General features: G+C 18.5%; 4 protein-coding genes across 4 annotated transcripts, besides 13 other annotated features; all 4 read left to right on the top strand. All coding sequences in view use genetic code 6, as the record gives it.

Annotated features, from left to right (window-relative positions):
• Window positions 1-2968: 2968 nt before the first annotated feature.
• Window positions 2969-3013: a microsatellite.
• A 12-nt stretch (window positions 3014-3025) lies between these two features.
• Window positions 3026-3096: a microsatellite.
• Window positions 3047-3096: a microsatellite.
• Window positions 3056-3107: a microsatellite.
• A 159-nt stretch (window positions 3108-3266) lies between these two features.
• Window positions 3267-3626, top strand: IMG5_072560 (hypothetical protein; the record flags this gene model as incomplete). The annotated part of the gene is made up of 2 exons (XM_004036666.1): window positions 3267-3433; window positions 3500-3626. 2 exons carry the CDS (start codon window positions 3267-3269, stop codon window positions 3624-3626), a joined length of 294 nt encoding a protein of 97 aa, XP_004036714.1.
• A 1002-nt stretch (window positions 3627-4628) lies between these two features.
• Window positions 4629-4698: a microsatellite.
• A 284-nt stretch (window positions 4699-4982) lies between these two features.
• Window positions 4983-5318, top strand: IMG5_072550 (hypothetical protein; the record flags this gene model as incomplete). The annotated part of the gene is made up of 2 exons (XM_004036665.1): window positions 4983-5257; window positions 5303-5318. The coding sequence occupies 2 exons, from the start codon at window positions 4983-4985 to the stop codon at window positions 5316-5318; spliced, it is 291 nt and encodes a 96-aa protein (XP_004036713.1).
• Window positions 5319-5430: 112 nt separating this feature from the next.
• Window positions 5431-5482: a microsatellite.
• Window positions 5483-5555: 73 nt separating this feature from the next.
• Window positions 5556-5642: a microsatellite.
• A 542-nt stretch (window positions 5643-6184) lies between these two features.
• Window positions 6185-6289: a microsatellite.
• Window positions 6290-7694: 1405 nt separating this feature from the next.
• On the top strand, window positions 7695-9208 carry IMG5_072540 (hypothetical protein; the record flags this gene model as incomplete). Its single annotated transcript, XM_004036664.1, has 2 exons — window positions 7695-7831; window positions 7888-9208. 2 exons carry the CDS (start codon window positions 7695-7697, stop codon window positions 9206-9208), a joined length of 1458 nt encoding a protein of 485 aa, XP_004036712.1.
• Window positions 7819-7852: a microsatellite.
• Window positions 8924-8966: a microsatellite.
• A 1837-nt stretch (window positions 9209-11045) lies between the features above and the next one.
• IMG5_072530 (hypothetical protein) lies at window positions 11046-14346 on the top strand (the record flags this gene model as incomplete). The annotated part of the gene is made up of 4 exons (XM_004036663.1): window positions 11046-12766; window positions 12816-13077; window positions 13127-14012; window positions 14084-14346. The coding sequence occupies 4 exons, from the start codon at window positions 11046-11048 to the stop codon at window positions 14344-14346; spliced, it is 3132 nt and encodes a 1043-aa protein (XP_004036711.1).
• A 6-nt stretch (window positions 14347-14352) lies between these two features.
• Window positions 14353-14410: a microsatellite.
• A 1431-nt stretch (window positions 14411-15841) lies between these two features.
• Window positions 15842-15888: a microsatellite.
• An 86-nt stretch (window positions 15889-15974) lies between these two features.
• Window positions 15975-16009: a microsatellite.
• Window positions 16010-16330: the final 321 nt, after the last annotated feature.

Raw genomic sequence — 16330 nt, 5'->3', positions numbered from 1 at the left:
TTAATATAGACTGATAATATCATAATTTAGTTCCATATTAAGTTAATAATTAGAATAATTCTATAATTTAATCTAAAAATAAAAAATAATTATAAATATGATATAATAATTATAGGAAAAGATATATGTGTAAAAATGAATCATATTTAATTTAAAAAATTAGCAGTTTTTTTGAATAAAATAAAAAAGTAGTATCAACATCAGTTCTGATATCGAATAGAAAATCAGTTAACCAGTGCCGTATTATAAAAAATAAAATTTATATAACTCCATTGATATTGATTATAAAATAAAAACTATTGTTAGTAATAATAAATTTGTAAAACTTTATTAGAAATTATTTGAAAATGATATATATTTATTTTATTTATATTATTGGTTTTTTTTTGATTTACTAAATTAATTGAATAAATCAAAAAAAAAAAAAAAAACACAATGTAATAAAAAAAATATTTTTTATATTACTAGAAAATTAATTAAATGAAAATAATTTCTATTTATCAATATATGTAAATTTTATTTGTCTATTTATTTATAGCTTAACAAGAAAAGAGATAATAGACTTATAATTTTTTATAGTAATATATATAATTTTAATATTATATTTTTTAAAATAAAAAAAACTCCTATAGAAGAATTTTAGAAAAAAATAAGGTTTTTAGGATTTATTTCCAATATAATTTAAAGTCATTAACCATTATTTTTTTTATTTTAGACACTTTTATATAATGCAATTAATTTATAAAAGTTTGAAATTCTTAATTATATATTTTTAAACATAATAAAAATTTAAATATTAAAATATATAATTCTATTTTCATTAGTTTTTATATTCAAATTAAATTCTATTCTGAACTTCCTTAAGTTCAATATCATTATCTATTTTCAATAATTCTATTGATTTTTTATCCAAAAATTGGTAAAAATCATTTCTTCGTTCTAAAATATTTTATACAATTGGAATCGAAATAACAATAAGTAAAAATAAAATATATTTTTCATATTTTTTAACTTTTTTAGCATGCAATTTTTACTTATATTATATCACTTCATCTGTATTTTTTGCATTTTCATTCATTATATTTATTGTATCATCTAAAGTCTATTAATATCCTTATTAATGTTCAAATCTTAATCTCATAATAGTTTCATTATTTTTTAGATAAGAATATTCATGTCTTATTCTCTCTTCCATATTCATTTGTCTTTCAACTATATCTTCATAAATTACTACATGATCAGGTGGTCTTTCTACTGGCTTAGACATAAATTAGTAGTATTCTTTTTCAAGATCTATTTTTATGGTTTCTTTATATTCATAATTTGAATCTGTATTATCATCGTATATTTCATTATTTTAATTTTGCTAGGCTTAATAATTTATATTAGTTGAATCTTCCCTTTATTGTTTTAATTCAACATCATACTATTTCCTTGTTTGTGGTTTTTTTAATACTTAATATGCTTATTTTATATATTTAAAACGGTTTTAATCTTATCCTTTATATACATCTGGATGATATTTTTTAGCTAATTCTAAAAATTTTTATTTTATTTCTCTTTAATTTGCATTTTGATGAACTTCTAGTAATTAATAATAGGTTAAATTTGAATATTCATTATTTGAAAATAGATAATTATTTTTGAAATTAAAATATTTAATTTACGGCTTGTTTAAATATTAAAAAAATCTAAGAAACATCTTTTTATTAATTTTTTACGAAAAAAAAAAAAAAAATATTTACTAAATTTAATTTTTCTTTTTATATAAAATTAATACATTTATCTCTTTAAAAAAAAAAATATAGAAAAACTTATATATTTAAATTTTCTTATTTTTTATTTTGAATTTAATAAAAAAATATAAATTATGTCATTATTAACTGAACATTTAAAAGGCTAAAATATTTTATAAAATGTCGATTATGATTAAAAAGAGTTGAATTTAGTTGAATAATTCATTTAAGAAAATTCAAATTCTTACATATTTAATTAAGAATAATATAAAATACTTATAAAAGAAATAATAATAAAACGAATTTGTAATAAAAATTGGATATATGAAGCGAATTCATTAAATTTATTGAAAATTTTATAACTTATTAGACTATTGTCACGAGACAAATAAAATATAATACCATTTTTAATTGAAGATAGTAAGTTTATATACGAAAATTTGAAAGATATTATTGCCGACTTTTAATCAAAAATATAATAAAACTTTGATATGACTGGAATTGCAATTTGCACAGAATGTATTAGAATAGTAACAAGGCTAATGGAATAAATTATGTTTGAGAATAAGAGTTTATTTACTAATATAATAGATTTAATATCAATTAATAATAATTTAATTTTGGAGACATTATTTGATTTTTTGAATTTGTTTTTTGATATTATAAATAAAAATTAAATAAGTTAATATGTAGAAGAATTCGGATAAATATTTTATATAGCAAAGGTTTTATTATTAATAGAAAAATATGATGAAATTTTTAAATGTATTTGCTTAAATATTATTACTAAATTAATTGAACATCAAGTTGTTTTTGAAAATTTAAGAAGAATATAAGGAATAGGAATTCTTTTGAATGAGTTAAAGAAAATAGATGCTAGTTCAAATATTAAAATATCTGTTTTAAATTTAATTTATAAACTAATTCAATAATATGGAATTATTTATGATTTTAAAGCTTTTTCTATTGTTACGATTTTATAAAATATTATTAAAACTACATAAAATTATATGGAATTATTATTAAGTATAGATATTTTAAGTTTTCTAATATTAGATAATGATATTTAACATTAAATATATGAATAAAATTTAGAAACTATAAGTTTAATTTTAATTTCATGTCATCCTTATAAAAAAAATGAAATAACAAAAATTTTAAAAGAAATAAATAAAGAAACAATAGAAGTCGCAATATATGAATTAGAACTACATTGCTTTAGGCTATTAAGGTATAATAAAAAATAAATAATATAAAAAAAATATAAAATATATAAATTTTAAATAATAATATATATATAAAAAAATGTATATATACATATATATATTTATAAATATATTTATATACATATATATTTATACTTAGATATTTTTTTTATTTTATTTAAATTTTTATTTATACTTAAGATTCCTTTTTACCATTGAAAAAAATAAAAAAATATTTAAATTGCTATTTCCTACTTAAATATTTACAGCTTTTGTAGATATTGGAAATTATGTTAAGAATTTTAATAAATATAAGTTTTAGCAAATGAATTTAATAAATTAAGTTTAAATGAAATAGATAAAATAACAAAAAGCTTCCGTTAATTAGATTCAAACAAATAAACTTCTTACTAAATTTAATTAGGCTCATATTAAATAATTTAACTAATTGGAAAAGATGCTTTTGGTACTGTTTATTTAGTTAAGAAAGGAGTAAATAAATATGCACTTAAATAAATAGTTTTATCTCCTTAATAAGTAAATTAAAATAATTTTTAGGAAAAATTTAAAGAAGTCGAAATATATAAGACTTTAAAGCATCCCAGTATTGTAAGTTTTTACGAATCTTTTGTAGAAATGTAAAGTTTATGTATTATTATGGAATTTGTAGAAGGGTTTAATTTGAGTGAACTTATTAAATTATAAATTGAAAAAGGAATACTTTTTTCTGAAAAGTAGATTTGGAAAATAATTTCTAATATAGCTTCAGTACTTAAGTATTTACATATTGATAAATAAATTGTACATAGAGACCTTAATCCAGCTAATATTATGATTGACAGCGATTTTAATATTAAATTAACTGATTTTGGACTTGCTAAAACCCTTACTTAATCAGTTAATGTTACACAATCTTTTGTCGGAACTTTAGTTTATTCATGTCCAGAAATAATTTAAAATAATTTTTATAATTAATTAAAGCTGATATTTGGTCTTTTGGTTGTATTTATATGAATTACTAACACTTAAGCCTGCTTTTAGAATGGAAATCCACTTATATTGGCAAAAAAAATAGTGGAATTAGACCATCAAAGATTAACTAAAGAAGACTCTAATTATAGTGATGTATTAATAGATTTAGTAAATTAATGCATAGTAATTGATTAAGTTAATAGATTCGATATTTTAGGCATTTTATCGTTAATAGGACCATGATTGGTTTACTAAATTGATCGATTAAAAGAAAGAGAAATATATTTAAATAATGAAGTGATAAATTTAAATGGAAAAATAAATAAAATACCTTCTTGTGGAGAAAAGAAAATTTCTTTAAAGATGGATTAGAATAATCTTAGTAAATTAGAAGTAGATCCTATTGTATAGTTTATGGATATTATGCGCAAATTAAGTTTTGTTTATAATATATAGAGTACTTAGAAGAATAATTTTAAGAAATTTGTTGTAGATTTATACTATAATAAGATAGTACTTAATTGTGAAAACTCAGTTGAAAAGTTAAAAGAAGAAATTTATAAGCTTATTTGTTTAAATAAATGTGAAGTTTAGTGCTTGAATATTAGATTTGATAATAATTAAAAAAATACTTAATCTAATACTATTATCACTTACGAAAATTTATACTTTTATATTGATGAATTGTATTAATAATTTAAATAAAAATGAAAGCTTTTTTTTTTTTCTTTCTTTCTTTCTTTCTTTTTTTTTTTTTTTTTTTTTTTTTCTTTTTTTTGTTTTTTAGCAATATTTTAATTTAAAATTTATATATCTTTATTTTTTATAAAAACAAAAAATTAATTAAATATATAAATAAATATATAATTTAAATAAAAAAATGAATTAAGAATAATAAGTTGAAAATTGTAATGGGTTTAGATTTTGTACATTTTGTGAATCCCTGTGTTTACCATATAGCGCAGGATAAAATATAAATGAAATAATATTTAAATGTAATTCATGCGGTCCAAGGACATTTTTGATAGATGAAAATGATGCTGATGATAGAATAATAAAATAAAATAAAATGTTTTATTCAGAAGCAGCCGATATTAATGATCCTGAATTAGGAAAAGATCCATCTATGCCAAGAACAAAAAGAAAATGCCCTTGGTGTGGATATGATGAGGCTGTTTATTATTTTAAAGCTGGTCCAGAATAAAAAAATATTGTTATATAATATATTTGTAATAGTGAAAGTTGCAAAATAGTAATTGTTGATAAAAAAGAAAGAACAAGATATTGGACAAAAGAAGATGAAGGAAAAAATTTCCATGATTATGATGAGGAAGATGATGATATGTAAATATAATTATAATTTATTTTATTTTATTTTTAATATAAAAGGGATGTTGATATATGAAATAAATTAAAAGAATTTGCTTTTGAAAAATCTTTTATGAATATTAAATATTTTATAAATGAATATAATTTATATATTTTTTAATATTTAGTTTAGAGTTATTTATAATTAATTTTTTTTTTTTTTTTTTTTTTTGAGATTTTATTATTTTTTTTTTTTTTTTTAGTAAAAAAAATTATTTTTAATTTTTATTTATATTTTTAAAAAAAGGTGCTATTATAATTTATTATAAAAAAGTTTTTATTAAAATAATAAAATTCATAATTTATTTATAAATTTAATAAATATATAAAATTTTATTTTATTTAAATTTTTAAAAAATAAAAATATTCGTTTAATATAATTATATAATATGATTTTAAACTAAAAAAAATATCTCATGTAACTAAATAAAATATAATTAAAAATATATCAATACTTAAATTTTAAAAATTTATTAAATATTATATGTATTGATGTTTTTGTATTTCTTTTTGTTTTTGAAAAAAACTCAATAAAAAAAATATAATAATTTTAAGCATAATATATATTGATTATGATTTTGTTTAAAAAAGGCCAAAAAAAGTAATATATTATATAAATATAATCTATAATTTAAATATTAAAACATAAAGTAAAAAAAAAACATTTATATTTTTAATATATTTAAATACAGAAATTTTATTTCTTTGCAAAGACAAAAATACAAATAAAAAAATTAATAAAAATAATAAGATAAAAAATACAGTTTTCACTTTTAAAATAATCTTTTCTACTAAAAAAAAATAAAGATAAGAGACTAGAAAAAAAATTATATTAAGAAATATATATTATATGATTATAATTAAAAAAAAAAAAAAAAATTTGTAATATATTATTTAAATTAAATATAATATAAATATATTATAAATATCATGTGTATAAATATATATAAATATATAAAAAAATATATATATATATATATATATAAATATATATATATATATATATATTTATTTTTATTACTAATTATATTATATTTATCATTTTTATTTTAATTTTTTTTTTCTTTTAAAAATTTTATATTTAATATATTTTCATAAATAATATTAGAAGAAAGTTATCAAATATTTCGTATTTACTTATATAAAATATATTTTTTATATTCTCTCTATTCATTTTTATTATTTATTTTCTTTTTATTAATTATATATTTTCTTCTTTTTTTTCACTCATAAATTCATTATTAAATTTTAAAAGTAATAGATATGAGTCCTTTAAAATATAATTATTAGCCTGATTAGCTTTTTCCTACTTTTTTTATACATAAAAATAGATAATATTTGTATAATTATTTTCTTGAATAATTTAATTTTTATATTGTGGAGATTATATTTATTTAATTTAATATAATAAATCAATAATTAATTTTTTTCTATTATTTTTTTATAAAAAGATCAAATTTATACTAAATTTTAAAATTAATTATATAATTTTTTTATTTTTGTTATTATATTTAATAAAAATAAAATCAAATAAAATGTTTATTTTAAAATATAATATAAATCTAAAATTGTATATATAATATGTATTTGTAACATAAAAAGCTTTTTATATTCAGTATTTTAAAATACTTTTATATCTAAATTAATATTTTTTTTATACATAAAAAGTTTTATAGAGATTTAAAAAAAAAATTATTAAATATATAAATTATATAGAAATAATAATATCATATTGAAGTCAAAATAATATAAATATATAAATCTTTATATAAATGGAATTATAAACCATAAATAAATAGTAAAATAAATAATATGAAAACTTAAATACATATAATAAAGTAATAAATAATAAATTATCAATAAAAGACATGTAAAGTATCATTAATTGTGACGAATAAAAGATTTAAACAACTTTATAAAATAGAAATTTTAATAAATTAATCTATGAGAATAACTTACAAAAAAGTGAAAGATCTTCCATAATTTCTGATTAAACTAAATTATTATAATAAATTGATAATTTCTAATATGATGCATTAACTCCAATAAAATATAATAGGGTTTCAAAATAATTTTCTAATAATCAATCTATTTATTCACTAAACGAAGAAAATGATATAGTATTTAATTTAAATTAAAATTAAAAATTAATAAAAGCAAGTTTATTAAATAATTAAGCTTCCGAATTGATAAATTTGAAAATAATTAAGAAGAAATTAAAGATAACCAAGAATATAGTAAATTTAAAAATCTTTTTTAAAATTAAGATGAAGAAGATATGCAATTATATGAAAATAAATAAGAATCAAATGAAATATAGAATGAAAATAAGGCATATAATTAACTTATGCATATTTTCTAAAGCGAAATGTACGAAGGTTTTTAAGCAATTTACGAAAAAGAAGCAGATGTAATGGAAAAAATAAACAAAAAATATTATTTAGAAATATAATATTTATGTAAACCTAAAAATCCTATAGAAATATTAGCTTTATATAAATCAAAATTTCCTTGTATTAGTTTATAGAAATTAATTTTATTTATAATAAAGTATATTTATTATAAATATATCTTAATTTTTATGTTTATTAAAAAAAAATATATAGGTCTATTAGTTATTGTTGTAAAGTGATAATATCAAATTAATTTTTTGATTCATTTATTTTACTTATTATTATTGCTAATTCTATATTTTTGGCTTTTGATGATCCTACTACTGATAAGTAAAACTTAATATAAAATTATATTGAAGATTTTTTTTTGTGGACTTATACAATTGAAGCTATAATAAAAATTATTGGGATGGGATTTATTTTTAATTAAGGAGCTTATTTAAGGGATAGATGGAATATTCTCGATTTTATAATTGTAATTTCGTCTTTAATACCTTTAGTAGCATCTGATAATTCAGTTAATCTTAATTCTTTAAGATCATTTCGTATATTAAGGCCTTTAAGAGCTATTTCTACAATAAGAAGTTTAAAAGTATTACTTTCTACATTATTTTAAGCTTTACCAGATTTAATAAACACTTTAATTATTTTAGTATTCATGTTTTTTATATTCGCAATTGCAGGTTTATAATTATTTTAAGGAATGTTAAAAAAAAGATGCTTTTATGCAGACACAGGAATTCCTGATAATCGAGATATTCTTTGTGGCGGAATAGATTGTCCTTAAGAAGGATAAATATGTGGAAAATTGATGTAAAATCCAGATTATGGAGTAACTAATTTTGATGATATTCTTTATTCTTTTTTAATGGTGTTTTAATGTGTAACTTTAGAAGGATGGACTAGTATAATGTTTTATTTGTTTGATACTTTTTCTATTTATACGATTTTTTATTTTGTTTGCTTGATTTTTTTTGGGTCTTTTTTCTTACTTAATCTTATGTTGGCAGTTATTAAAGCATCCTTTTCAGATAATTAAGGAGAACCAAATAAGGAAGAGAAAGAAGAATAATTAATGTCCTTAGATATTTTAAAAGAATATAGAAAAAAGTTAAGATTTGAAAAATTCAATTTCTTAAAAGATTATAAAATTCCTTCTTCTATGGAAAGTATTATTCATAATAAACAATAAATTCAAGAAATAAGAAAAACAGGATTTACTTGGGAAGGACTTTAGTTTTTGTTAAATTAAAAAAATGAAGAAAATAAAAAATTGTAGATATATAAAAAAAAAAGTAAACTTTAGATAATATCTAAATATGGAGAACGAGAAAAAGTCAAGAAATAAAATAAGCGCTTAATGTTTTTAAAAATGATTATTAAAATTCAAAAAAATAAATCAATGAAACTAAAGGCGTTTAAAGAATTATTTATACACATTATAAATCAGACAATAATAGGAGTTTTTCTTAATAAAAATCGCCTAAAAATTAAATTAAGTTTATGGGTAATCTTAATTTTGTAGATGATTTGAAAATTAAAAAAATAATGAAATTGATGAGATTTTAGAAGAATATGAAAATATTTAAAATACCAGATACAATAGTGAATAAAATTAGTATTAATAAAAATTATAATTATAATAGTAATAATAATAGCTTAATAATTATAGTTTTAATATTTTAAATTTAAAGTAAAAAAAAACAAGAGAAACAAATTAGTTTTTGCTGACGAAAATTATGATTTTTAAATTAATATAAATAAAAAATAAAAAAATAAAAAAATAGAGAGTTAAGTAACATTTGACATTTCTGTTTAGAATGAAGATGAAAGTTAGAAAAATGAAAATTAATAAAAAACTTATAACTTTTTAAATGATTCAGATTTTTTTTAAGGAAAAGTTATCGAAAATTAAGAAGATACTGAATAAAAGAGAAATAGTGCTTATTTTTAAAATAAGCATATTTTAGATATTAGACTCCAATAATTTCTTTAAAACGCAAATAAAATAAAAAATGAAAATAATAATTAATACGAATAGCAAGTATATAAAATTATATATATACAAATATATTATTAAAATAAAAGAATAAAATATAAATGGGCAAATAAGTAGTAATAAAATTAAATAAAAAAGAATATAATTAGAAATAAAATAAAGGAATAAAATAAGATGTAATAGAAGAAAAATCATAAGAAAGTTAATAAAGCAATCATTCAATGGATTCATTAGATTAAAATATTTAAATAGAAAAAGATTTAAAAATATTAAAAAATGCATAGAGTGGGAAACAATCAATTCACACAGCTTTAGAAACATTAGGCAAAAATAAAATAGAAAAATATTAATTTGATAATAAGTTTTACACTCCAACTGCATAAGACTTTAATTTTGAATTTCATACAAATAAAAATAATTAAATTAAAAGATAAAGTAAAATTATAAACAATTAGGGATAAAAATAAAGCATTTTGAATACGAATAGCAATTTTAACAATAATAATTAAAATAATAAAACTTAATAAGGTAAAAAGAAGAGTATATAAATTAATATTTAAAGACCAAATAGAAACTCTCAAGATTTAAATTAAATAAGAGAAAAAAATGATTTTTTTAAAAAATAAAGAGATAGATAAATATAACTTAACATAAGTAAAAGTAGTATTTCTAAAAGTAAATAAGATTAAAAAAGTAAAGTAGAATAACTTAGAACACCTACAAATAAAATTGCATAAAGCATTAATTAGTTAGATTACGAAGATATGAATGAAGAATAAAAAAAAGCTTTTAAAGCTTAATAAGAAAAACAGCAAAAAGAAGCTAGAATGTTAGTTTCAGCTTAAAATTGGAAAATAACAATAAATTATGAATATTTATATAACTCTAATTCTTGGATGGATATAATGGAAAATCGAATTAGAAAAGAAGAAGAGAAAAAAATGATTGAAGATGGAATAAAAATCAAATAATTAAATTATAAATTAATATACAAACTGAAAAAAAATTTTACTGAAAAATAAAAAAAAGCTGCTATGAAAAAAGCCAAAAAAAATAAAAAATATAAAGGAGGAAATAATATATATGGTAAATCAAGCAAAAGCTTAAATTTTACAACAAGTAATCCTTACTAGCTTAAAACTAATCCTTCGAGATTTATACCTATAAAAAGAGCTCTAGAATATAAACTGCATTATTAAATAATGAGAATTCACTTCTAATTCCAAATCCGGATATTACATTTTGCATTATATAGAGCTCTTTGTAAAGTTTTAATTCAAAAAGCAAAAAAAAAGAAAGAGCAAACTCTAAATTTTAAGCACTGGAACTTGCAAAAGAATAATTAAAAGGAGACCTTTAAAATTATTAAAACATGAGAAAGTTAATTAGATAATAAATAGAGAAAGAAGAAGATGAAACAGATGAAGTACAAAATTTCGAAAAATTATCATTTAAATAAGATTATTTAAAAATATAAACTGAAGAACTTATCACAGGTATAAAATCCTTTAATATCTATTCTGGAACTGACGTTTTGAGAGGATTAAAAGGAGGAGTTACTCACTTAAATAAAATTTTGAAAGTTTTAAGTTCTGAAAGATAAGAAATTAATGTTTGGATAAGTGGTGTTTATGGAAAAATTTAAGTTTTTCATAGATATTATAGAGAATTTTTTTAAAGTGGAATATTCGGAAATACTTCAACTTTTTGCGTTGTTATAAATACTGCAGTTTTGGCTATGAATGGTCTTTTTTCAGATTAGAAATCTAATGATATTTTAGATTAATTAAATTAAATATTTACATATATTTTTATAGCAGAGATGGCAGCTAAACTATTGGCTTTTGGTCCTTTGGGTTATTTAAGAGATAGAATGAATATTTTTGATGGATCAATTGTATTATTGTCTATTTTTGAATTAATTTTTTTTTCTGGAGGAAATTCGGCAGTTTCTGCGTTTAGATCAGTTCGTATTTTTAGAACTTTTAGAGTTTTAAGAGTTACTAGATTACTTAGAGGATTAGAGTTTATGGGAAAGATTATATCGGTTATTATGATTACTTTGGATTCTTTTATTTATATAGCACTTCTTTTGTTCCTATTTATTTATATTTATACACTTTTAGGTATGTAGATTTATGGAGGATAATTAAATTAAAAAAATATTGATATTAGATAAAACTTCGATGATTTTTAAAGCGCTTTTATTACTGTATTTTAATTAGTTACTTTGGAAAACTGGAATGATATTTTATATAAAACTTTTAATTCAGATATTAATAAAGGAGTAACTACTATTTATTTGGTTTCTTGGATTTTTATTGGAAATTGGACTTTCCTGAACCTTTTCTTAGCCATTTTACTTGATGGATTTACTGCTTCAAGTATGAATGAACAAGAGGATATTTATGATGATGAAGGAAATTAATATGAATATGATGTTTCTTATGATGATTCTGATCAAAAATAAATTCAATAAAACGAAGAAGAAGGTAATTTCTAAAGAATAGATACTGATGAAATGGAATAGATTGAAATGCAAATGCTCCTTGAAGATTAAAAAGAAGGATTAAAAGTTCAACTTTTCAAAGGAATTTAATGTTAGGATTCATTATTCATTTTTTCTTAATAGAATAAATTCCGTATTATTTGTTATAAAATTGTATAACATAATCATTTTGAGCATATGATTTTAGCATTTATTGTTACTTCATCAATTAAGTTAGTTGTAGATAGTTATATAGGAGATGACAATTAGGCTCTTATTATTTCTGATTATATAGATTATGTATTTAATATTATTTTCACTTTAGAAGCCATGCTAAAAATTATTGCATATGGATTCATTTTCGATGAAAATTCTTACTTAACTGAATCATGGTCTTAAATCGATTTCTTTATTGTTTGTTCAGCTTTAATTGATATGTGTTTTGATAATGTTAATATTCCTGTGATTAAAATTCTTAGAATGCTTAGAACTCTTAGGCCTTTAAGATTTATAAGTCATAACGTAAATATGAAAGTTGTTGTTATAGCTTTGTTTGAATCAATTAGTGGTATTTTAAATGTACTTGTTGTTATTATTTTAATTTGGTATTTATAATTATATGTTTTATTGATTTTATAAAAAAATAAAAAAAAGGATTATGTTTGCCATTTTAAGCATTTCATTAATTGGTAATAGAATGGGATATTGTAACGGGCTTTAAAACTATTATGGTATTAATCAAACTACTTGTAATTAAATATGTTAAGAAAAATAGGAACTTAAGTGTAGTTGGTCAATATTTGATACTAATTTCGACAATATCTTAACAAGCATGACTACTTTATATATAGTTAGTTCTTTAGAAAACTGGCCAAATATAATGTTTTAAGCAGTAGATTCTAACATGCCTGAATATGTTATTTCTATATTTAAAATAAAAAAGTAAATAAATAAATATAAAATAGGGTCCTGATAAAGATAATTATTAAATAATTTAATACTTTTTTGTAGTTTTTATACTTATAGGCTCATTCTTTTTAGTAAATTTATTTGTTGGTGTTATATTCTTTAACTTTAATAATGCTTAAAAGAATGAGAAAAGATAAAGTTCTATTTTTTTAACGGAGGAATAATCACGTTGGATTGAATTACAATAAATGATTATTGTTGTGAAAGCTGAATTTGCAGCAAATAAAGAACCAACAAATTAAGTTGCGAAAAAAATATACCAAATAGTAATAAGTTAATATTTTGATTCGGCTATTATGATCTGTATTATTTTAAATATTATTTCAATGGCTTTAAGTTATGAAGGTTCTAGTATAGAATATAATAATACTTTAGAAAAAATAAATTACTTTTTTACTACAGTCTTTATCGTTGAACTTATTATGAAATTAATTGCTTTCAGGTTTGAAGGATTTTGGATTTCTTCATGGAATAAATTTGATCTTTTTGTTGTTATTTCAAGTATTATTGATATTGTCCTTAACTTTTTGGGAAATGGCATTTCTTTTCTAAGGGTAGGACCTTAATTAATTAGAATTGTTAGAGTTCTTAGAGTAACTAGGCTTCTCAAATTAGTTAAGAGCATGCAAGGCTTACAAAAAATAATTGATTGTATGGTTTTTGCTTTCCCTTCGCTAATGAATGTAGGAGCACTTTTATTATTGGTCTTTTTTATTTATTCTGTTTTGGGAGTTTTTCTTTTTAAAGATGTTAAATAAGGAAATATTATTAACTCTTATAATAATTTCTTTAATTTTGGTAATGCAATGATTACTCTTTTTAGATGTTCTACAGGTGAGAATTGGTAAGTTTTCATGTTTGATTGTGGAAAAACTGAAGGTTGTACCGATGGAGTTGATTGTGGAACATGTATTTTATTTTTTGTTATTATATTTTTATAAAATAAAATAAAGCCTTCAGTAAAATATATTTTATTAGTTTTATTCTCATTTGTACATTTATTATGCTTAATCTATTTATACTTATTATTATTTAGTATTTTGAAGACTATCATATGAAAGAGGATAATCCTTTGTAGTTTTTTAATGATAAAGTTGAAATTTTTAGAGTAACTTGGTCTAAATTTACTGCTTTTTCTTTAGGAGAAAAAATTGAGGTAAAAAACATAGTTAATTTTTTATAAGAATTACCACATCCTTTAGGTAAAAAAATATGAAAGAATTAAAAAATATATTATCTTTATTTAAAACAAAAAATATATAATTTGATTAAAATAAAAAGTAAAAAATATTAAAAAAAATAAAAGGCTATTTTAAAAATTAGACAAAGCAAATAAGCAAGAAGCTTATAGCAAAAGATGTTATGAAATGGAATTTAACTGAGTATTTATTATTTCTATTTTTAAAAATAAAAAATTGAAATATTTTTATTTAAATATTAATAATATAAAAAAAGCGATGGATTTGGAAATATATATTTCAATGATATGTTATTTGCATGTATGAGAAAAGCCTATGGCAATGAATTAATATAAAATGCGGGATTTGAAATACAATAGTTATTTAATTAATTAGAAATGAATACAAAGCTAAAAATAGCTGAAAAAAAAAGAAATTACTCCTAAAAACACAGTAAGAAAATATTCTCTTAATCATTTGCTTTAAAATCTAAAAAATTCAATCCAATGATTGCTTTTATGTTCTTATAAATTACTTTTAAGACGTGGAACAGATATACTACTATAACAATCGAAAAAAATAACAAATCTTTTACTTCGTCTGAAAGTGATGAATATGAAGAATAGGAAGAAAATTTAAATAATGAAAGCGAAAGAAGTAGCTCAAGTGATATAGACTCTATCGAAGAGTTTGAAAATAAATAATTAAATCCTATTTAAACTGATAATTAAATAGATTAACAATATTAAGACGAAATAAGTATTAAAAAACAACCAACCAATTTTGATAGTTAGGCAGATGATAATAGAACTAATAATAATTAAAAAAGTAAAACTAATATTAATAATAAATACAAATAAAGAATTTCATTATTGCCTAGTGATAATTTTAAAAAAACAACTTTTAATTTTAAAAAAGAAGAATGACAAAAAAATTAAACTTTTTTGAAAAAAAAAAAATGGAATTCTTTATAAACAAAATTTATCAATTTTTAAGAAAAGAAAAATATAAGTTCATAAAAGAATATCAAAAATATATTAACAAAATAATTAATACATTCATATATATTTTTTTTGTTAATTTATTATAATTTTTATAATATACTATTACTATATTTAATATTATAATTATTATTATTTTTTTCTTACTTAAAATTAGATTATTTTTTTTAACATTCTATATAAATATAATTATTTATTAATTTAATTTTTTTTTTTTTTTGTTAGAAAATATTGAATAAAATATTTTTTTATTTTATAAAAGATTATAAAATGGATATTAAATCAGAACAATAAGATTAAAATTAACAAAATGATGATAAAAAATATAATAAATTTAGTTGTAAAATTTGTTTAGAAATTGCTGAATAACCAGTAATTACCCCTTGTGGACATTTATATTGGTATAATTATAATTTGTTAAAATAAATTTATATAACAAAAAAATAAAAATATATATGATTATTTATTTTAATTTTTATTGAAAAAAAAAAAAAATAGTTGGTCATGCATTTATACTGTAAATTTCAAAATCTAATTATTTATTATTTAATTATTAATTATTTTTATTTTATTATTTAAGTGGTCAAAAAAAAAATAAACATGTCCTTTTTGTAATAATAGTATAGACATAAATAAACTTACAACAATATATACAGACGGAGATGAAAAGTAAAATAAAAAAAAGTAAAAGAAAACAAAAAAATCATATATATTTATTTATATACTTTTTTTCTTATTTTTTAAGACAATAACATTTTGAATAAGAAGAAGAAAAAAAAAATAATTAATAAGAAAACACAGAAGAATTACCTCGAAGACCTTAAAATCCTAGAAATTAAAATTTAAATAATGAAAATAATTTCAATAATAGATTCAACTTTAATTTCTTTGGATTTCCTGGATTATTTTTCGGAGCAGGATTTGGTACAGGATTTGGTGGATTTGCTTTTAATTTAGGGGGATTTTAATTTGGAAATAATAATTAATAATAAGGTTGGCAAAAATATATAGGATTATTCTT

The sequence above is a fragment of the Ichthyophthirius multifiliis genome (genome assembly GCF_000220395.1).
Source record: "Ichthyophthirius multifiliis unplaced genomic scaffold scaff_1120509250411, whole genome shotgun sequence".
NCBI classification, from domain to species: Eukaryota; Ciliophora; class Oligohymenophorea; order Hymenostomatida; genus Ichthyophthirius; species Ichthyophthirius multifiliis.
This window is presented reverse-complemented; position numbering and strand designations above follow the sequence as displayed.